Below are 20,912 nucleotides of genomic sequence, written 5' to 3'. Positions count from 1 at the left end.
GACAAGGCGTCAGCATACAACATTCTTTTATTTACACGTATGTAGATTATTTTGGAAATCTTTAGTTATTTGTACAACGATTTAGCGGTGGGGGCGGAGGGGGAGGGGCGGAGCGTGGCTACCGCCCCAGTGATGTAACCTTGGGAAAGGATGAGGTAACTAGAATTCACTTTCTGTGTGGTAAACCTGGGGCTGTCGGTCCAGTGATGCCTATTTTGGTTACTGGGTGTTTTATAAAAATATTTTGTATATAAAAATGTAGATATATACAAATTTATAACAAAAATTTGCATTTCCAACCGACATTATTGTTAAATTAGAGCACAGATTTAGTAAATTAAATTTTTGTAATAAAGCGTGAACTGTTGTCAACAAGTGTGTGTAAAAGTTTTTTGATTCGATTCACGCGTTTGGGCACAGCAACCCAAAATCGTTGTACAAATTCATAAAGAGTACCCGATTATTTTTCTAATATAGTTTCGCTTCATTTTGCTGGGCCCGAAGAATCCGTATTTTCGAATAAATTATATCCCAGTCGACATATGTGCCAATTAAATGTCGTTTATTGTAAGGCGTGTCTTCGTATGCTGTGCGTCCATGAAGCATACGCCTATTGTTGAAGACAAAGACATCGCCAGATGCCATTTTGAACTCCACAGCCTCTGCATAGGCCAACTCGACGAACTTGTCGTAGGCTTCATACCAGGGTGCGACCTGCTCAAGTGGTACTGTGAAGTGACTATCGCGTTTGGTGCTGTTCTCATTGATGCGGTGATAACAGCCATCCACGTCCAAACTAACAATAAATTGTTAATTTCATGTGAATGCGTTTAATTTAAAATTAACGAGTGGATGCTTACCAAATCACTGGTGAGCGCCAAATATTATGAAACGCCACGCCATTGTCTTCGCCCAAGTCATACCAGTCAACTGGTGTTTTTACGAGTATTTCGTAAAATTTTGGAAACTCGTTGCGTAATCTTTCTGCGGTGTAGAAGCCATCGGCCATAATACTACTGCCACCAAGCGACTCGGACTGTACATAGCAGTGTATTATATTGATTCCAGCTTTATATTCGTAATATGGCAAATCGGTATGTAGAGGCAGAGGAGCCATTAGGTAGGCGTAATTTCTGGCATTCTCTTTGGATTTTACCTCAAACTCTTCACTGTTCATTTAGTAAACGAAAATAATTAAATTATTAACGATTTCATAATGGAATTAATTACCCATAAGTGGTACGTTTTATAAAGCCTATATGTTCGGACAGTTGTCTGGCCACACTTATATCGTGTGGTGCATTTTTTATAAAGCAAAAACCTATTATCGCCAAACATTCCAGCCAAGCCAAAAGAGCTATAGATAAGTTTGGACTCTGTTATTCATGGTGGTATACACAACTTTAACTCACCTTCATCCTTTTCCATAACCTCTGTAAATTCGAAAGTACGAATTAGGTTTGGAAATTCCTTCTTTGACCACAACTGGCATGGTGGTCTATAAATCTCTTCAATGTAGCGCTTGCGATTCGTCGGTGCAAAATCTCTGTTCCGCAGCCAGTCTAGCGTGAAGCTCGATCTATGGTCGTCCCACCAATCAATTGTTACTTTCTTTTGTTGGCAGACATTTATGCTCCGAATACGCGCCTCTACATTGGTACGTGTCCAGTTTGCTTGTCGACTCTTAGTATTCTTATGAAAGCAGGCGCTGCACTGACAGTTGTCGCGTAACCAAACACTGGGAAATTTTAAAGGTGAGCCAAGATCCGGTCCCTGCAGTACAACGACATTTCCTCCGGCCACAGACGCGGTAAGTTGGCGATGCAGCGGCCAGCACTTCCGCGTAGCGGTTAGTTGGTGAAAAATGCTCTTGATAAGTTGCCTTGTGAACATCTTTATATACCACTCTACACTGTGAGACAGTTGCATTAATGTGATATGTAAGTAAACGTACGTTGATTGTTGAGCTTGATAACGCGGTTGGGGAGAGAAAGTTCATTGCTTCTAAGCGTATATTAATATTTATATTACAAAAAGTGCTTTTGAGTATTGAAAATAAAAGTATGTACTTTATTTTAGCATATTTGCCTTACTAGAAATTATTCTCTGCGATATATGTATGAAAGCTTAAATAGCCCGAAGTGCAGTTTAAATTTTAGTTCACGTTGTAGAATTTGTGTAGTAAGCGTCCATTTTCTTATACTATAAAAGAAAAACTGTCTAAATCCGCTTGCCATTTGAGCTTTATACCTAGAAGCTAACCAAGTTGTTAATTTTTCCTAAAGGCGTTGTTGCAATATGCTAGTTTTGTTTATGTTCCGTATTTTCATTTCCAACAGTAATAGATTCCACCACAGACTCGTCGTTCTCCAACCAGAATTTATGATCCGGATTTACTACATACTGACGCCTAAATCCACACTGGCGACATGTCAACTGCAAGCTCGTGTTTTCATCAATGTCTTCTGCAATCTTTGCAGATTTTCGACGCCTCCGACGAGAGAGTGCATTCAAATCAGCGGTGATACCCGGCTGCAACGCAAGGGAGCAACGCTTGCAAAACTGTCGTTTTAAGTCCGGATCACTGTGGTTGTATTGCGATAATTTATACGTACTATACATATATTCAAATAATACTAATTTTTTAAACAATTACTTACATCCTAAGCACAGCTTTTTTGCCAATGTTCCGACACAGCTGGCCATAGTAAGCAGCTAAAGTGTTGTTCCTGCCTGCCATCAACATGGATGCTTGATAGAGAAAATTCATTCGACTAAAGCATTCTTTTCCTTGAAATGCTTGATGTTTTTTGCCGGACATGTTATTATTTATTAACCACGCTATTACAAATGGAAAAATATGCACAAGCCAGCATAAGGCTTAAAATTACGCTCTTCTTCTTCTTGAAAGACCCACCCAGCGTAAAAGACAAAAAGATTTACTGTACAATTTTCTAACGTGAAGAAATTCCTACGTTCTATAAACAAACGAAATTATATTTTATATTTATCTTGCGGTTTTCGCTTTGTGATATATGTATCTATAAAAATTTAAAGGAATGGACTAGGCTTACAGGTCCTGTTGGCCTTTGTTTACAACTATTGTGAATAGCTGAAAGTGGTTGATTGTTGGTCAGGGATTTTTTACTTAAATATTCACGCCTGATGGGTAAATTAATTACTGCAGCCACATGAAAACAAGTCATTGGGTAGTACCACATACATACATCTTGAAAATAGGTGCATATGGCGTTGAATGAATGTAAATAGCAGTATTTATTAAATCATATTCTAGAAAATAATTGTATCTATTTTAATCATGGCTCCTTCGCATTGTTTCGACGTTGTTTTGCTACAGTATTAATAGTACCATCCGTATTTCTATGCAGAGAATAAAAATGCTTCAACAAAATTCGTATGGAATAAAACTGTTCTTTACAAATGAGGCAACTGTAGGCGCGATAAGGTGTATGACGTAATTGTTCATCCCACAAGAGCTGATAATTCGTGCATCCATCTAATACGCGATCACAAAGAACGCAGTATGGTCGTAGGCGTCGTTTTTTGCAGCTCCGATTTGTGTCGGCCGATGCGCCGAAATTGGCTATGATTAATGCCATTTGTGGTCCTCTAAAGAAGTCATGATTTTCATTGATATGTAAACGCCAGCCTTCCGGACTTCCAAATTTTACTCCACAAATCGGGCAATTGAATTCCATGTGTGGTAGAAATTTGGCCCGAGCATCCGTAATGTTAATGGTCATATCAAATTTTGCATTCTTTGGGCGCAAATTTGCCGGTAGTATGGCCTCCTCGTAGGTTGCTGCATTTTTACAGTGCAGCAGCAACATATGCATCTTAATTTCGTTGGAATAATTAAAGTGAAGATTGCAAATTCCACAACGGAAAGCTCTGCTACGTAGATGTGTCAGATAGTGTTTTCGCTGACATTCTTCCAAGTTGTTACCAGATAAAGTGGTAGCACATACTTCGCAAGTGGTAAAAAGATAAGTTTTCTTCTCAATGGCTTCGTCTATATTGGCCGTTTTAAACTTAAGTTTGTCCTCCGCAAAGAGCGCATGCTTGTCGGTTACGTGGCACATCCAAGTATCGCGGTGTCTAAAGGTTGACTGACATTCAGGACACATATACAGCAAAAATTTTTCGTAATCTATGCCCTCGCTCAATGAAAACCGTTTAGGGCGTACAATTTTTCCATTGATTTTCGCTTTAAGCATATGTACTTCCATATGCCGCCTAATATGGCGATCCATTTCGAGGCTTGTACATTCCAAATGATCACATAAACTACATTTGTAAAAAGCATTGAAATTCATGTGTGAAAAGCTGTGATGCAAAATTTTTTTATAATCCAGTTGATTGAATTCGGCTAGACACTTTCTGCACCGAAAAACTTTTCCATCTGAAAAAAAAAACAATTAAGGCAATGTCTTTATATTCGCATTGAAATTACCTTCGTCCAAGGTGCCTGGAAGCATTTTTAAATTGTTGAAGAAGTGCACGTTATGCAAATGCTGTTGCCAAAGGGCAGATGATGGAAATGTTTCACCGCAGCGTGGACATAGGAAATGTGTGAAGATTACTGGGTTAACATTTTCCATGGCTTTTGCCATAGCTATCTCCATAAGGGATAATTCTTCTTCGGCGCCCTCTATTTCATCCATCGAATCTTCATCCAAACGATTGATGTCTTCTATGGTGACCTCCGTAGAATCTATCGGCATGTGCACGCCGGAAAATGGATCTCCAATCTCTATAGGATCCATGTTTAATTTAATGTAGCAATGAACCTAGTCCAAGCAATACCAGAATCTATGTATGTTTTTTAGAATTCTCTTTCAGATTTATACACTGTACTATTTTAAGACGCACTCGGCGCTTAAAATTTTTTTTTTTGTAGTATTGTTTACATCGAATTAGGTATTTCAGAAAAACATCGATGCGTAGAAAGTATCGATGTTTTGCTTCGATGCATCGAAAATTTTAAACTCGATTTATAAAAGCACCAGTCCTATTGCTAAAAAGGTGTTCGCACTTGGCAATTGTGCGTTCAACTTTTGCTTTCAACTCACGCAGGGTTGCACGAAAAAAAGTTGAATGGCTAATGTTGACTGGCGACCAACTTTGTTGAAAGCGATTAGGTGAAAGGCCGTTCAACCAAAAGTAGAATGCAAAGTTGAACAATGCAAACGCCTTTCATGGCGAATATTTTGATATTTTTTATATTTTGATATTTTTAGCCATTCATTTTTTTTTTCGTGCAAACCTGCCTGAGTTGAACGCAAAATTTGCCTGAAATATCGCCGCGTGCGAAAGCCCTATAATTCTGTGTGAGTTATAGGGAATTTACATGATTCAACTTTCACAGCCGATTAGTTGAACCAAAAGTTGAACGAAAGTAGGCAGCCGACCAACTTCATTGAAAGCGATTAGTTGAAAGGCGAAACGTCAAAAAAACCCTTGCTTTGCTTATATGGCTTTGCCACGCCACCCTAATTACGTAGTTCGCTTAATCATTCGTAATTCGCACTCCAATTACCCTTCGAATTTACGTAATTCGCCATACAAAATTTTGCGAGCGAATTACCTCGTTTGATGGTAATTCAGATCCAATTACCATGCGAATTACGAATAAATCGTTGCCATTTCTAATTTTTATCGGAAATTTATCGAAACTAGTTCACATATCGGAATTTGCATTTTTTCTGAGTACGAAAAGTAAAGTTATAAACTTATAAATTTTTAGCAATAACCTCCATTTTGCATCAATTTTGCAGTGAAGAAAACTAAACCAAAACACATTGGGCCAGTTTTTCAGTGCCAGTTTAAACCTAGTTCAAGTAACTCAGTTTAACAGCTGGCTTACATTTGATTGGCTAATCTTCGTTTAAACCGTCCAGCTCGGGCGTTTAAACTGAGTTTAAACCACGGCCGTACACTGAAAAACTGGCCCATAGACAGAACTGTCAAATCGAATTAAGGTTGTGCTCGTAGGAATGGTTTAATTCGCGATAGTAATTGGGGTAGTGGGAAAATGGCATTACCGTGAACTAGTATTAGGAGTGTTCGCTATGCAAAAAATGTGTACAAGTTGGTACCAATTGTTACCAAGTCGTGTTCGTTTAGCCAAAAACCCAGTAAAACTTGCAAGGAGAGATTACAATTTTGACATTTCATTTGGAGGGGCAAAAATTTTCCCAGCACGAATTTGCAAGCAGGATTGTGGCACACGCTTGCATTTTTGTCAACATTAATTTGAATAGACGAGTTCGTTAAATTTAAAAATGAACAATCTTGTTGCGATTTATTAATGAAAGAAGTATGTAGATATTCGTTTATTCAATTAATTTAATCAATTCCAAACATTTGATAGGTACTCGGCTGAAAAAGCTGTATTCGTAATCGGAAGCACTCGACACCACTGTCAATATAGGAAATCCGACAGTGACTTCCACAATGAAATTGAAGCGTATGTTGAAGAAAGTCAAAATAAGAAGAAATATACGTATAGGTCCTGTTTTGATTTCCACCTGAAATAATTTAAGAAATTTATTATGCTCGAAATGCAACCGTGGACGCCAGCTGGCAGTGAAGCTTGCTTGTTTGCTAATTCCTGTTCGCGCAAAACTTATTAAGTTTCTCTCTTTTGTAGATTAAGGTACCTTGTTCTCTGAATTTTGTTACTGGCTAATTCTTACTGGCAGTTGGATAGCGAACACTCCTATTCTCTAATCAGAGAACGTACGTTCTCTGCGCTAATACAACTCTGCACCAGCTGAATTTTGCATTGCAGACATACATTTTTTTACTGGGAGTTTAATAATCGTGTGAAAATTCTGAAAAATCGGAATTTTCGGCAGTAAAAATAGTGTTTTAAAGCAAAAAATTGATTTACAACAGATCTCGTGATAAAAGAGATCTAGATTGCATGAGAAAAAGATGTCTTACTACAATATGACCCGCCAACCAGTGCGCGAGTACGCGGGCGGCAGCGTCGGTGGCATACTACGCAAAAGTGGCAGCAGCACATCCTCCAACAATGGCGTATACAACAGCTACACGTCCACATCCAACACAACGGGCCTGAATGCAGGCGAAGCCCGTCAAGTGGATCTGCTTGTTTTTGGATACGCCTGTAAATTGTTTCGTGACGATGATAAGGCACGAGACATCGATCATGGCAAGCATATGATACCATGGATGGGCGACCCAACGCTCAAGATCGACAGGTTAATAATTGTTGCTACCTATGTATATACTACAAATATTCAAATTTTGTAAGATTTTTGTACCTATTTCAAAATTAATTTATCTATAAATTGTAATGTCTACTATTATGATTTTTCGTGCATTAGTGCAGTGTATGTAATAGTTTTATAACCTCCAAGAAGCAGAACATCAAACAGTCGCACCACAAGTACAAAACAAGAACAGCCAAAAGGTCTCGCTGACTATTAAACTTTTTGTTTCAATGCAGAGTTTATTTTAGCATGTTTATATCGGTAATGGCTTTGGGCATGTAGCAAGGTTCATTCGTTTTGTTTTAAAATGTGTAAAACAGAATTTTATAGGCGCAGAAGTTGTACTTATTACCTGAATATAAATATGCATATATTTGCGGACAAATTTTTTTTTTACAGTTAACGTTAGTTGGCCTTCGATACGGGTTAGTTTCGAATCGAACTTTCGATAAATACAAGGAGTTTTACTCTTATATGCTTTGTCACAGGGACTGTAACTATTGCATAATTTTGATTCTTACTACATATCAATCCAATCTTATGCTGGTTCCAACTTAAACTGCTTGCTACACAAAAATTAATGTTGACGTCAAAGAAAAATAGTCGCGGCTTTGCAAATCGACTTATGACCGTGTCACTCAGCTTGTTTCATAACCGCTTGAAAATCTTACCTCATAATCTTGCATAACCACCGTAGTATTGTAAACAAATTTATTTTCTAATAATCACTTTATCGCAAAAATCATTTTTTAGCCAAAGGAACGGTATGTATACAACATTTGTAAAACTTTGATTAACAATTTACATATTTTTATATGAGCTCTTAAATATCTATAGAAAATAAAGCACAATAATGCTTACAAAATGCAGTAAGCGCAGTGCGGCTATTTTCTGTAATATTTTTCTTCTCATTTACCGAAAGTATTTTTTTCAGTTATAAACATTTTTATAGCATTTTATTTTTAAAAAAATTGGTTTCGAATTTATATTTAATTTAAATTTATCTTTCTTTTTCATTCGCCGAACGCTTCTTCCTGAACGCGCACAAAAAATTCATCCAAATAAATTCTTTCTCGTCGCGCATTATTTGGGGTTGTTGATATCGCACAGATATGACGTACGTGGCGCTTTGTCTGAATTGGCTCCGCATGAACCGCCGCCGGGCGGCTATGGCAATCGCCTCGATTACCTGAGCGCCGAGGAGCAACGCGCCGAGCAATTGTGCGAGGAAGAGCGTTATTTGTATTTGTACAACAATGAAGAGGACCATATACTGCGACAAGGTAAGCAAAAGTGACTGTACAAGGCCTATGCCAAAAAGCCCGTCAAGCTGCTAAGCTATCAACCGACAGAATGTTTATCACCACTTGTTGGTTTCTTTAATGTTCAGAAACTTTTTGTAAATACATATGTACATATGTATGTGTAATTATTTGAGAACGTGCAAAAAAATAACGATACTCAAAACAATGAAAGAGAGACACATTAGCTATGATTGCGATATATCTAATTAGATGTTAGCTAATTTAGCTTAAGAATCGTGTATAAAAACGAAATTTCGAATGACAAACTGTAGTGCGCTTTACACGTAAGTAGCTTTAAAACTTAAATGCGACGCAAAAGTGTGATAAACTCCGTTTACTGACAGCGAGGGACTCGTGCTCGCCATACGGGGCCTCTGCGTCGCTTGCATGTTCGGTTCGCTTGTGACCAGGTAAATATGTGTATTTCATTGCTTGGTACTAATGTTCCATTTCAGATCAAAGCGCGTTGCTGCGCCAAAAATGCCAACATCAAAATCTGCAGCAATAAGAGTAGCAGCAGTAGCATCGGCAGCTGTGAACGTTCAGACAACACTTCCCTGTTGCCAAAATATTAGCCAACTTCGTACAACTCACTCTAATGTCTCTAGCTATAAAGGCTGTTACAATTTGTTTGAAATGTTTATTTTTTAATTTATAACAAAACGAATACGCTAATACTCTTGTGTAAGATGTTTTGTTTATGTTGAGATCGCATTTGATAAACCACAGATTCTTTTCTCCTAAAAAATCAAACAAAAAAAAACCACCCAAAAAAATTTATAAAAAAAAGAAAAGAAAAAGTTCACATTTAATGCAACTGCATTTGCCAATTTGTGTAGGCGTAGCTGCTTTTCAGTCACTACCAACGAAGACTCATTTTGGTTTCTCTTTCTCTGCCATTTTTGTTTTATTTGGTTGAAACGTAAAACGCCGATGTTGCTGGGTACATACATATCTCAAACCATAAAACACCAATGCCATTGTCGATGTCTTACTTGCGCCTCTACACAGAGGAGGATCTGAAGCGCCTCAAGCAGGATGTCGAAGGCGGCAACTATGCGCAAGTGGACTTCCAATATGGCAACGATGGCGTCCCTGCTGTGCCACATGGACCGAGTCGCGAGGAGCACTGTAATTCACCAAGTGGCGAGGAAGCCGAGCAGGCTTTTAGTCTGCCCAAGGATTTCGTAGTGCCTGCCAGCATACTATTGGTGAGCTCTTCTCAGTGCACTTTATTGCCACTTTAAAATTAAATCGCTAAATATTTTGTACTCGCCCTGCAGCCTGAAACAATGAAGCAACACGCCATTATCGAGAAAACCGCACGCTTTATAGCCTCACAAGGTATGCAAATGGAGATACTGCTGAAAGCCAAGCAGTCAAATAACGTACAATTCGAATTTCTCGCCATAAATGGCGCGCTCAATCCCTACTACAAATTCATATTGAACGCTATAAAAAATGGCACCTATCCTGCGGAGCGTTTGACGCCACCGCCCAATGAAAAACATGAAACTGGGGCAGCCAGCAGCAGCACAGCTACGGGGCATACCGCTCATATGCCTACTAAACCAGTCATCACCGTGCCCACCATCAAGTACAAGCCATCGGCCAATTGCGCCTATACACAGCTGATAAGCAAAATCAAGGGTGTCCCACTGCCAGCTGTCATCGACGGCGAATTGGCCAATATGCCAACATCGAATTCGCCCATACCAAGCACAACTGCTGGCGCTAATTTTACACCCGTGTTACTGCAGTACAATGACAGCACGTACGCTTCTGCTGAGCCGGAGGCGGGAGAGGGCACCACAAACTCGAATTCGAATTCTCAATCGAATGGTAATGTGAAAACGGAGGTTGAGGTGTTGATGAGTTCCAGCGCTTTGGCCTTGGCGCAGGATTACGCCTCTGATACGGAGTCGGAAGCGGAGGAGCAGCAACCGAAAACGCCACCGCCACCTAAATTTGAGCCAGTGCTAAACTTTCCTGTCCCAACGGAGACTCTGAAGAACATCATTGATAAGACAGCGACATATGTCATCAAGAATGGACGTCAGTTCGAGGAGACACTGCGTGCTAAAAGTGTCGATCGTTTTACATTTTTGCTCTACGACAACGAATTTTATCCCTATTATTTGTATAAGGTCACCGGTGATCCAGATGCGGCATCGAAGGAGCAGAAGCAGCGAAAGGCAGCTGCAGTGGCAGCGGCGCTGATGAGTAAAAAGGGACTACAGACGGCCGAAAAAGCGATCTGTAAGCGATTGAATCATTTTCTGCTCAATTAAATTTCTGACTCAAATCTTCTACTTCTCTAGCGCCCGTTTGCTTCTCTATTAAACCGAAGGAAGAGTCCACTGCGGCTATTTTGCAACCTGCTCTACCGCACGAGCCCAGTGACGACGACGATGAGGAGTGCACAGCGAAGCCTGCGGCTACTGGGCAAGCGCGCTCGGTTCCAGAACATGTGCAGAAGGCTATACAGCTGGTGGAGAGTCAGTTGATGGCGCGTAATGCGCAAATTGCGGCCACGGTAGGAAGTCGTAGCGCGGCCAATGCTGCAATGGCCGGGCCCCCGTTACTGGGCTTGCGCGCGCCAGCTATTCAGCACCAGCAGCTGTCGCCCGGCAATCGTTTCGATGCCGATTATAATAGCAGCATTGGTGGCAACTCGACAAAGACGCAGCTGAAGATCTCCAAGGCGGAAATGGAGCGCAATGCTTTGTTCGAACAGCAGCAACAAAATCGGCAAAAGGAATTGAAAAAAGGTGAGTGCGCGAGTTGTCAGCTGTACATTTTTTTAAATATTCTTTTCTCCCACATAGCCGAGGAGAAAGTGAAGGACAAATTGGCTAAAATTGCACGTGAAAAATTAGGCGGGCCAATTTCAAAAGAAAAACAGCTGCAGTTGGAGCGTAAACGCAAGGCGATGGCGTTTCTTAATCAAATTAAAGGTAATACTGCAGGTACTTAGTTAACTTTGTCCCTTATTATTTATTATTCAAGAGGATAGGAGTCATAGCGGCAATCATTTTTCATAGCCGAGCAATATTGCCAGTGCCTATTGAAAAATATCCAAGCTTTAAGGTTACGATATGTATCTATGTACATATCCTAGCTACCATGTCAAACTATCGACAATGTGACAATCGGTACTTTTCAGGAGATCAAAGAAACTGTTGTAAAAAATGTTGTCATTAGGAAAAATTGTGGGATTCGACAGTATCCTCTGCTTCTAAGAAGGCTAGAAATTCGACGATTTGCCAACTTACGTTCTAAACGCATTTTTGCACATTCGATAGTTTGGCATGGTGGCGACGATATGTACGTTTGAGCTCTCTTTCATCAGCCATTTAGTAATGTTATTGCAAAAAATTGTAAACTCTGTGCTAAAAAATTGATGCTCGTCACCGCAAATTCGCCTTGGTATCCGTCATAACGTGCATATCGTTTGTCGGACAAAAAAAAAGGAATATACTGCGCAAAAATCCTGTTTCGCAGTATCACCATTTAAAAATAAAAGCATTTTTTACAGTACATTACAGGCACAGTTTTCCAATAAAATAAAGAAACTCCTGGTATGGTACAAATAATACCATTGATTGATGTACAAAAATTAGAAAAACTCAAAAAAGTTGCCCAATAACCATGATTCAATAATTAATTAATCAATTAATTTTAGACGTTCAACAATACTTTTTAAATTAACTACTCATGAAAGAAGAATTTCTTTAAAACTTTTTTTTTATTTGTCATGCCGATCAACCCTTTTGGATGTTCAGCCTCAACTGCCGCCATTGAAGACCATTTTAAAATTTTCATTGCCGTCCTTTTATGACTTTCAGTATGAATCCAAAGCCTGTGTATCCACAAAAATAGCAGCAACATAATAAACAAATATACTCATCAGAGACCAACTGCTATCAAGCACATTGAAAATATTTCACAGACGTTTCTAAATCACTTTAACAGCATATTTTGATTTTGATTGGAATATTTTGAGAAATTAATGCATAGCAATCGCAGAGTGGATCCATCCCTCCTGCCTACTTGTGGCACATTAAACCTGCCCTGCCCACTGTTTGGGTTGATAACATTTTTAGTACGTCAAGGCATATGTTTGTACATATGTATGTATTTTAGAATCGCCATGTGAGCTACTATTTGTTGGATTTATAATCAACACTTATCAGGCCACATGGGTTTATTGCTTTTAGCACATCGTGTTATGAGTAATTAAAGATAATGACGCCTCGAGATGCAAAGTCAAAGTATCAACATATTCATTGACATAGATTCATAAAAATATTCCATGTGGGGCCAATTTTACGGCGCTTATTCGGAAATTCTTCGGGGTTCCAAAAAGGTAGTTTGATAATGAAATAAAGAAATGAGAGGGTATTAGTTGGAGTATGATGGATCTATCGTCGAAGAAAATTTAGTTCAAATATATTTTCGTTGTTAAGAAGAATAATCGAGTTGGCTTAGCTTAAAGAACGAGTCCAATCCACTAGTAATTTGTATGATGGCGTGGACTAAAAAAATTGTATACAGAAAAGCAATCGGCAAAAACCGATTATTGAGCGCATTTCTTTCATGAAGCTTGCCACTATAAATAAGTGAATTCCAATCCTATTGCAAGCTTATCTACCATCTACGTCCAGAGAGATTGATCTTATATTTTTTTTCTCTTCAGGCGCCCCCTCCAGTGCTTCGAATGCGGACCAAAACAGCACCAATGCGGAGGAGAATGCATCTGATTCTGAAGAATCTGTACACTCAATACCTATAACTTCGTATGGACCAGAGGATGATGGCAAGTCTGATGAGGAGGAGAAGCTACGTTTGATTGAGATACCCACAACTCATATCGCCGGCGCCACGCCCGCACCTGCTCCAACCAACTCGACTTTAGCAACGAAAGACGCACAAAAGACTAAGTCTGCCGCCACAGTGACCGTCTCCGACGACGATGACGTCCAACTAGTGGGCGAAATAAAGCCAATGGCGGCGCGTCTTTCCGTGTCCAAACCACGCAAAGAGCGAAAACGTAACCTGCGTTCGCGTGCACGCGATAGTTCACCAGACGCCACACCCGCTTCGTCCAGCACAGCACGCGTGCGCAAACACGCGCGTCGGCGCCGGAGTCCTTCGCCCAGCCAATCGTCTGATGGTGATGACAGCGGTTCCTCTTCAGACTCAACAACGTCAACGTCCTCGTCATCATCTTCAAGTACTTCTGACTCTGAGTCTACGTATCAAAGTGATGACAGCACTGACACTGAGCGCTCACGCTCGCATCGGAAACACAAATCCATGGCAAAAACTGGGAAAAAACCTAAAACACGAAAGTCCTCAAAGTCCCGCAAGTCAGCGAGTCGCAGAGCGCGCAAGAAGAAATCGAAAAAACGTGTGCGTAGCCGTGAGGACAGAAGCATTGAAGAGTACAAAGACTACAAAGCGCTTGAGTGCACACGGGAGCGCACACATAAGAGTAAACGCGAGCGAGAGCAAGAGGACGCATATGAGCGAGAATACGAGCGGCGCAAACGTCATCACCGCAGTGAGGACCAAAGTCGTCAGCGCAGCACATTGCCCGTCCCCACAGATAGCTCATTACAGCGACGACGGGAACGCATGCAGCGCAGTGCTTCGCAAGAGATGAGAAGAGAACGTGAACACGAGCGAGAGCGTGAACGTGAACGTGAGCATGAGCGTGAACGTGAGCATGAGCGTGAGCGAGAGAGAGATCGTCAACATCGTGAGCGACGCGCACAACGCGATGAAAAGAAACGTGAACGAGAACGAGAACGGGAGTGTGAACGTGAACGTGAACGTGAGCGCGATCGCCCACACACGCCAACACGTCGCTACGACACACCAGCACGCAAGGAGAAGAAGAAGAAACACGAACGTTAGCGCACAGTGATGTTCAACGCTGAAGCCACTACCTATCTACATACAAACACATGTATGTAGCACATGTGTAAGATTGGGCAACCTCAGGCGGCGGTGATAACTGCCGCATGGGAGTGGGTTTGTCGTTCCAAAGAGCGATAAGGCATTGGCGCGCTTTAGGGTGCGTTGCCGCTGCCTTGCGCTGTGACTTGGCCGTTGGGTGCACGCGGCACAGCGTGTGCGCGACACACAAATGCATTTTCATAAATATTTTTATTTTTATTTTTATTGTTTTTGTACTAGCTATGTAAGCTGAATGTGTGGCACGTGTTGCATATCGTTGTTTCTGTAATTATTAATGCGGCAGTTTGTAAAGTAATAAAGCAAATAAAACGAAGAAGTGAACTATAATTTATCGTGTCACTTCAAACTGGACTGATTCTCAAGAACTTGTGAAGGCTAAGAGGAAGTAAAAATTTTATCGGCGTCTGTTCGCAGGAATTTTTATTCATAGTTTTCTTATTCATTATTCGTAGCGATATTCTCGGACATACTATTTATGCAACAGAAAACGTGATGTAGATAAGGGCTGAGTGGGGTAAATAATTTCGCATTAAAATGTTGTGATGTCAGGCGCGGTGAGAATGCGAAAAGTGTAAATTCATTTGCAATGCTAAAAATGGAGATATTAAGAATCTACGATGTATGTTTGCTACCCGATTTGGGCACCAACTTTCGAACATCATTTTGAATTTCCTAGCTTTTGCAAAATTTGTTGAAAAATCAAATTTCGGTTTTTCGAACACTAATTTTGAATTTTCGAACTTCTTATTATGAACAGCACTAAACAATTTCCGGATTGATAGAGTTGAGACATGGAGCGAATTTCGAAAATTCGAATTTTCCACTATTGCTCTAAACAGCCAAATTTCAATACTTTTAGAATAGAAAAATTGTGGGGAATGTGCCTACAATGAATTTATTATTGTCTAATAAATAAAATGAAAAATTAATGCGTTTGTTCGAGTTGCAATCACACCCGCTCAAATTTTTAAAGCATCACATTTGGTGTGAATTTCTATTAACAATTTATCAGTTGGGAAGTTGCAACAATATTGTAAATTTGCATCAAAGCTGCAGTACCGCCATTTTTATTACGTGAATATGAATATTCAATATAAAAATTAGCACCCTTTCGGAATTTTTAATTTTTAAAATACCAATCGCAACCAAATACACTTATTTTACTATTAATTCTAATTAACTGTTTTTTTTTTGCAAGTTTTTATTGACTTTCACTTGTGTGTAATAAAATTTTGCAATGAATAATGTTTGACCGTTTTCTCGATGATCTAGAGGCGTGAAACTTCAAAATTTACTCAGAACCCGATGATGATCAGAGCATTATAAAAGAGGAATTAATCCGCTGGTGCCGCAGGTGTCGAGATATTTGAAAAGCCTGCATTTATGGTCCCATTTGTTTCGTATTTAGAACATATGTATATTACTTAAATGTAAAGAAATAATTCCACAAAAAATTTTGTCGAATTTTCTTATTTTTTATGAACCACTTGTTTTTAATAATTAACAATTTAGAAAATTATATTATATAATTATATATTATATTTTTTTATAAATTCGCTGGCATTATATAACATTAAACTTATAAGTCTATTGACAGCCACTGTATACAAAAGCTCATGTCATTGCTGGCTTAAAAGCTAATTTACATTTATAAAAATAGTGTATGTGCATACATAAGTTTGAGGTATACATACATATTATATATAGTTTATATATGTATATTGAGATGTAAATGTTGTCGGTATATAGTTAGCCCCGTGAAATGATTGCGATGCGACTTTAAAGCTTTTCTCCATTAAAACTCAACTCCAAATCAAGCAGCCAGAATGTTAGAACTCCAAGACACCAGGAAGATACTTGTCAATCAATGTCTGGTAGTAGGGCCACAGTGCTTCAATATCGGGCATCTTTTCGCTCTTTGTATACAAATCATAGCGGCTGAAAAGAGGAAAAGAAAAAATTGATTTTCGAGTTCACAATTTCCCGAATATCCGCCACTCACTTGAAGATCAGCACCCACTTCTTAGTCTCGTCGTCACCGGGCGCTTCCAGGTGCTTGTAGTCGCCACCATTGTGCCAGGGGTAGAACGAGTGGAAGCGTATGATGTTGCATGCCACATGTGGCAACTTGGTTTTGTTGTGCTTCAGCACGTGGTACATGTATTCATCGTGTCCCCAGGACATTAGCAGGTTACCAATGCCACAGTTTGGTTCATAAATGCCATATTTGGTGTTGTATTTGGGATTCTCGCCATCCGGATTGCCTTCGAAGCTGTCGCTGCGATAGACAATGCTGTCGCCCCACTCGCAGCCCACGGCAAAGCTGTCGCCCACCACGGCCCATTGTGGCTCATCGTAGAAGGCCATCACTTTGCCAAGATCGTGTATGAGTGCGGTCAGGTGTAGCCAATCGAGTTCGGGGAATTCTTCGCGTGCGCGTTCTGCCGCCTGGAAGGCGTGTACAATGTTGGGCAGATCGATGTCGGGATCAGATTCGTCGACCAGATCGTTGAGCTTCTCAAGCGCTTCGCGAACTGTGGCCTTGAAGGTGTTGAACTTCAGCCATCGTGCGTGACGGCCTGTGCGAGGGGGAAGGCAGAGAGATGAGAAAGTTAGTGTGGAAAAGTGAAAGGTATGTTGTCTATATTCTACTAAAATTTAAAATTTTTTTCGAAGAGATTTTCATAAAATTATACATACATATATCACAACTTAAAGAAATTTGCAAAAATAAAACATTAGATAAAAATTAATATTTGGAAAAGTAAATTATTTTAAGAAAAATTTTGCAAAACACTTCGAGATTATTTTAAATAATTTGGAAAGTAAATACGAAAAAAAAATTAAATAAAAATGTTCAAAATCCAAATTTTCAAAGAATATTGTCTTACAATTTTATAAATTTATGCATATTGCAGAAAATTTTTATAGAATAATTTCCAATATTTTCCCAATATTTTTTATTCTTGATTAAACTTACAAAAACGCTCATATTTTGCATTAATTTTGTAACTTATTTAATTTGACTTGTTTTATTTAATTAAATTTATTTTTATATTTTCCTTAAAGTTTTTATTTCGTAGTTATTTTTTTTTCAAAAAATTTAAATTATAAATTTTTTATTTTAAAACTACATTCGCTTACTTTTTACAAAATCCACAGTTTGGTTCAGATGCATTTCGCGATAGGTTCTGCGAACACGCTCCTTCAAAGGATCCTCGGTATCGATGCTGTAGTCGCGGAATTTCGAGATGCATTTGTCTGCGAATGAGGCTTCGGGACGCAAGAGTTCAGAAGGATCGATGAGTTCGATTTGCTGCAAAAATTGTTGGATTTTTCAATATTTTTTTGTTTATTATGTGTTTAGAGACAATACAAAAAAAAAAGAGAAAAGAAAGAATCAATAGTTAATTTTTTCAAATATTTTAGAAAAATATTTTTACGCAAGTAAAAAATTAAATTTTTCCTTATTAGTTGCTGTTGTTTCCGACAGGGTGTGGATCCAAAATACATCATAAAAAGAAAAAGTTGAAGAAACGAAGAATTGTTACCAGCAGTGAAAAAATATCTCTCTATCTAATATTTTAATTTGGTGAATAATTTTGTTGAAATTAAAATATTTAAATCTTTTAGCTCTTCATTTTGTTTTTCTTAAAAAATCTTTCATCTTTCATCATTTTTTGCGCCTCACTCATTTTGTCTTTTTTTAATATAAAACATTTTAGATTTCGTATATTTTTTGCTTTACAAGAGTCGTCGTACACTTTGTATCCTGTTTAAGTTGTCACGTATTATAAAATACATATTTTCTTATGTATGTACATACATACGTACACATGCATTGTTTTTTTGTTAAATATTTTTTTGATTCTTCAAAAATTTAAAAAATATCAAATTTCATCCCCTTTACCTGATCCAACAACAGACGCATTTTTTGAGGACACTATAATTGCACTCCGTAACAATAAGGAATTTTATTAAATTTTCAATATTTTTCAACAGTATAGTTCCTTTTTCACTTTTTTATTTAGTTTTCTTTTTTTCGCTTGGTAATTTTCCACAACTACGTGTTCGCTTACGACCCGCACTTTGCAAGTTCTAAATCGCTTTTGAATTTTTGAGCAAGGAGCGGCGCAATTTTTATACTCACCAGTAGGTATAGCCGTCAATCAATGTGTATTAACTATCGACGAGCGATCTCGTTTGGCTCGTCGGAATATAGCGCCGAACAGCTAACGAGCGTCGTCGATACGGCGAATCTTGATCACTACAATCGCTCGCTGGAACGTTCGGGGCAGTGCCTCTTCGATGGAGGCGCGCAATCAATGATCGAAGTACAAAAAAAAAAGTGCAATAATAAAATTAAAATTAAAAAAATATAAAAATTAAAAACGAATTGAGATAAGGTACAATTATTCATAATACGCGCACTAAGTATGTATGTACATACGTATGTACATACGTAAGTATTTACATACAGACATATGTAGTGAATGCAAAAATTTCTAATCTTACTTTTATGTTTTGACGCCATTTGTTACTGCACAATTGTAGGACTGACTTTCTTCAATTAATAATGTATTTTCTGCTATTTCATAATATCAATGGTGTTTACTTTAGCATTTTGTTAGTTATTAATATATTGTTACATTGATAGGCATTCACCTAAGTTGTTGAACACAAAAAAAGATTGAAAAAAAAAAATGAAAAAAATGCAGATAATAGTAAATCGCAACAACATGATTGAGCTTAAAAAATCGCGCGGTCGAATCTCAGCAGAAAAAAAAAAAAATTAAAAAAAAAAAAAATGTGAGAGGCTGTGAATATTAATATTGTAAACCTTAGATAATATAGCCTATGACCGTCCGTGCTGTTTATGGTTATCGTTGATCCTTATGACCTCCACCATCATTTTTGACTCGTACATACATAATTTACAGGAATTACATACACATCTATGTACTTATGTATAACAATACTTGAAATGCAAAGTAAATCCTTGTTCCAGATGATAATCAAGATTTGCTTTGTTGTTTTTAAGTTAGTACAATATCTAACGACCTGCAAAAATATACATACATATGTATGTACATACATACATATGTATGTATATATGAACATATAAATTCATGGTGACAAGCCTTTTTTCAAGGCCAGTTTCAATAAATTTGGTTTTCCGTTAGACCTTGCCGCTCAATGACTCAAAAGTTGACTGCTTGCCGTTTAATCTTTCATTGCGTGCGCGTCACTTCCGGTCCCTCAAAACAAGCTTTTCAACCAGTTCCTTGCCCTAAAAAAAAAATATGTAATTAAAAAAATTTATGTTTATAAATACATATACATATGTATATTCCAATTACATTTATTGTATTTTATATATTTTAAATTTAATTAATATTATTTCTTGTTTAATTTTATTTCTTTTGTAATTTTGCATTTTATTTTTGAATTTAAATTTTTTGAGCATTTTTGGGTCCTAATGAAAGTTTTATGCAAATTGATTTGAATTAAATTCGTTGAAATTTCATTATAAGCACACTAGCCATAAAAATGCAAATCTCCATGAAAATCATTCGTTTTACGTACTTAGTTTTAAGGCGAAATTAGTCAACAACGTAGCGTAAACGTACGTAGCGACATATCAAATTTACTGTTAATAGAGAGAGAGCAAGAAGCAACGACAATGGCACCGTCATGCGGTGGTGAGTTTTAGTTGACAAGCAAAGCCCTTCGTGTCAGCTTACACGTTCTCCGATTTTACGTCGTTGGCTAACTGCGCTTTAAAGCATCACATCTTAAATGACGTTCAATACGTTGCTGTAATCACCGGCCCTTGGTTGATTGATGATTTTCAATTCAGTTTTGTTCAAAATAATTTTCTGTTTATAATAAAGGCATTGACGTTGCTAAATTATAAATTTGCCACTCACATTCGCAAAGCATTCAAAACCTAATCAATGAGTTAATAATTTTCCATGAAGATAACCTTTCCAAACTCTTATCATCAATAAACATTCTAATCAGCTGTTTGTATTTTCCCTAAGTCTTATAAACTCTTGAATCTTGATAAGTTCTATTGGAAAATGTTGCTTGAAATCGATATTTTTGACATGAATATTGAATTAGCGAAAAATTCTTCGCATCCTTGCTAACTTAATTTTCAAGTGTGTTTCGTTAATTATTGTTATACTTTTTTTATTGCGGTACAAGAATAAATCCGTCGGTGTTGCTAATGGAGGATACATACAATTTTCAAGTTCACTGGAAGAATCTAGCATTATGGTAATACCGTTCTTTAAACACTTTAAACACCGCTCACTAGCCGAACCAGATGTTTCAGGCTACAATGCTCGTATACAAT

The 20,912-nt window shown here is 38.2% G+C and overlaps 5 protein-coding genes across 8 annotated transcripts; 1 reads left to right on the top strand and 4 right to left on the bottom strand.

The window, feature by feature from the left end:
* Positions 1-372: 372 nt before the first annotated feature.
* LOC118748520 (gamma-butyrobetaine dioxygenase) lies at positions 373-1,949 on the bottom strand. Its single transcript, XM_036483029.1, has 4 exons — positions 1,413-1,949; positions 1,231-1,357; positions 861-1,169; positions 373-796 (listed from the first exon to the last, which is right to left on the bottom strand). The coding sequence occupies exons 1-4, from the start codon at positions 1,927-1,929 to the stop codon at positions 469-471; spliced, it is 1,281 nt and encodes a 426-aa protein (XP_036338922.1). The 5' UTR covers positions 1,930-1,949; the 3' UTR covers positions 373-468.
* A 91-nt stretch (positions 1,950-2,040) lies between these two features.
* On the bottom strand, positions 2,041-2,941 carry LOC118748521 (ribonuclease P protein subunit p21). Of its 2 annotated transcripts, XM_036483031.1 has the most exons (3): positions 2,661-2,941; positions 2,263-2,584; positions 2,041-2,202 (listed from the first exon to the last, which is right to left on the bottom strand). In XM_036483031.1, exons 1-2 carry the CDS (start codon positions 2,819-2,821, stop codon positions 2,302-2,304), a joined length of 444 nt encoding a protein of 147 aa, XP_036338924.1. In that variant the 5' UTR covers positions 2,822-2,941; the 3' UTR covers positions 2,041-2,202; positions 2,263-2,301. The 2 variants fall into 2 exon arrangements, with proteins under 2 accessions (XP_036338924.1, XP_036338923.1); XM_036483030.1 differs by having other exon boundaries at positions 2,041-2,584.
* Positions 2,942-3,252: 311 nt separating this feature from the next.
* Positions 3,253-5,105, bottom strand: LOC118748519 (PR domain zinc finger protein 5-like). The gene is made up of 2 exons (XM_036483028.1): positions 4,475-5,105; positions 3,253-4,423 (listed from the first exon to the last, which is right to left on the bottom strand). The coding sequence occupies exons 1-2, from the start codon at positions 4,785-4,787 to the stop codon at positions 3,318-3,320; spliced, it is 1,419 nt and encodes a 472-aa protein (XP_036338921.1). The 5' UTR covers positions 4,788-5,105; the 3' UTR covers positions 3,253-3,317.
* A 1,605-nt stretch (positions 5,106-6,710) lies between these two features.
* LOC118748517 (protein suppressor of white apricot) lies at positions 6,711-14,902 on the top strand. 2 transcript variants are annotated; one of them, XM_036483024.1, is made up of 7 exons: positions 6,711-7,250; positions 8,373-8,545; positions 9,578-9,777; positions 9,850-10,825; positions 10,888-11,337; positions 11,395-11,535; positions 13,266-14,902. In XM_036483024.1, exons 1-7 carry the CDS (start codon positions 6,961-6,963, stop codon positions 14,486-14,488), a joined length of 3,453 nt encoding a protein of 1,150 aa, XP_036338917.1. In that variant the 5' UTR covers positions 6,711-6,960; the 3' UTR covers positions 14,489-14,902. The 2 variants fall into 2 exon arrangements, with proteins under 2 accessions (XP_036338917.1, XP_036338918.1); XM_036483025.1 differs by having other exon boundaries at positions 6,713-7,250; positions 11,395-11,523.
* Positions 14,903-16,066: 1,164 nt separating this feature from the next.
* LOC118748518 (inositol oxygenase) lies at positions 16,067-18,722 on the bottom strand. Of its 2 annotated transcripts, none has more exons than XM_036483027.1 (4): positions 18,702-18,722; positions 17,696-17,867; positions 16,554-17,130; positions 16,067-16,489 (listed from the first exon to the last, which is right to left on the bottom strand). In XM_036483027.1, exons 2-4 carry the CDS (start codon positions 17,727-17,729, stop codon positions 16,381-16,383), a joined length of 720 nt encoding a protein of 239 aa, XP_036338920.1. In that variant the 5' UTR covers positions 17,730-17,867; positions 18,702-18,722; the 3' UTR covers positions 16,067-16,380. The 2 variants fall into 2 exon arrangements, with proteins under 2 accessions (XP_036338920.1, XP_036338919.1); XM_036483026.1 differs by lacking the exon at positions 18,702-18,722 and adding an exon at positions 18,462-18,679.
* Between the last annotated feature and the right edge of the window lie 2,190 nt (positions 18,723-20,912).

Source organism: Rhagoletis pomonella, unplaced genomic scaffold (assembly GCF_013731165.1).
Source record: "Rhagoletis pomonella isolate Grant_MI unplaced genomic scaffold, Rhpom_1.0 Rhpom_scaffold_00013, whole genome shotgun sequence".
Taxonomy (NCBI): Eukaryota; Metazoa; Arthropoda; class Insecta; order Diptera; family Tephritidae; genus Rhagoletis; species Rhagoletis pomonella.
The sequence above is the reverse complement of the archived record's forward strand: the minus strand, read 5'-3'. Positions and strand labels throughout refer to the sequence as shown.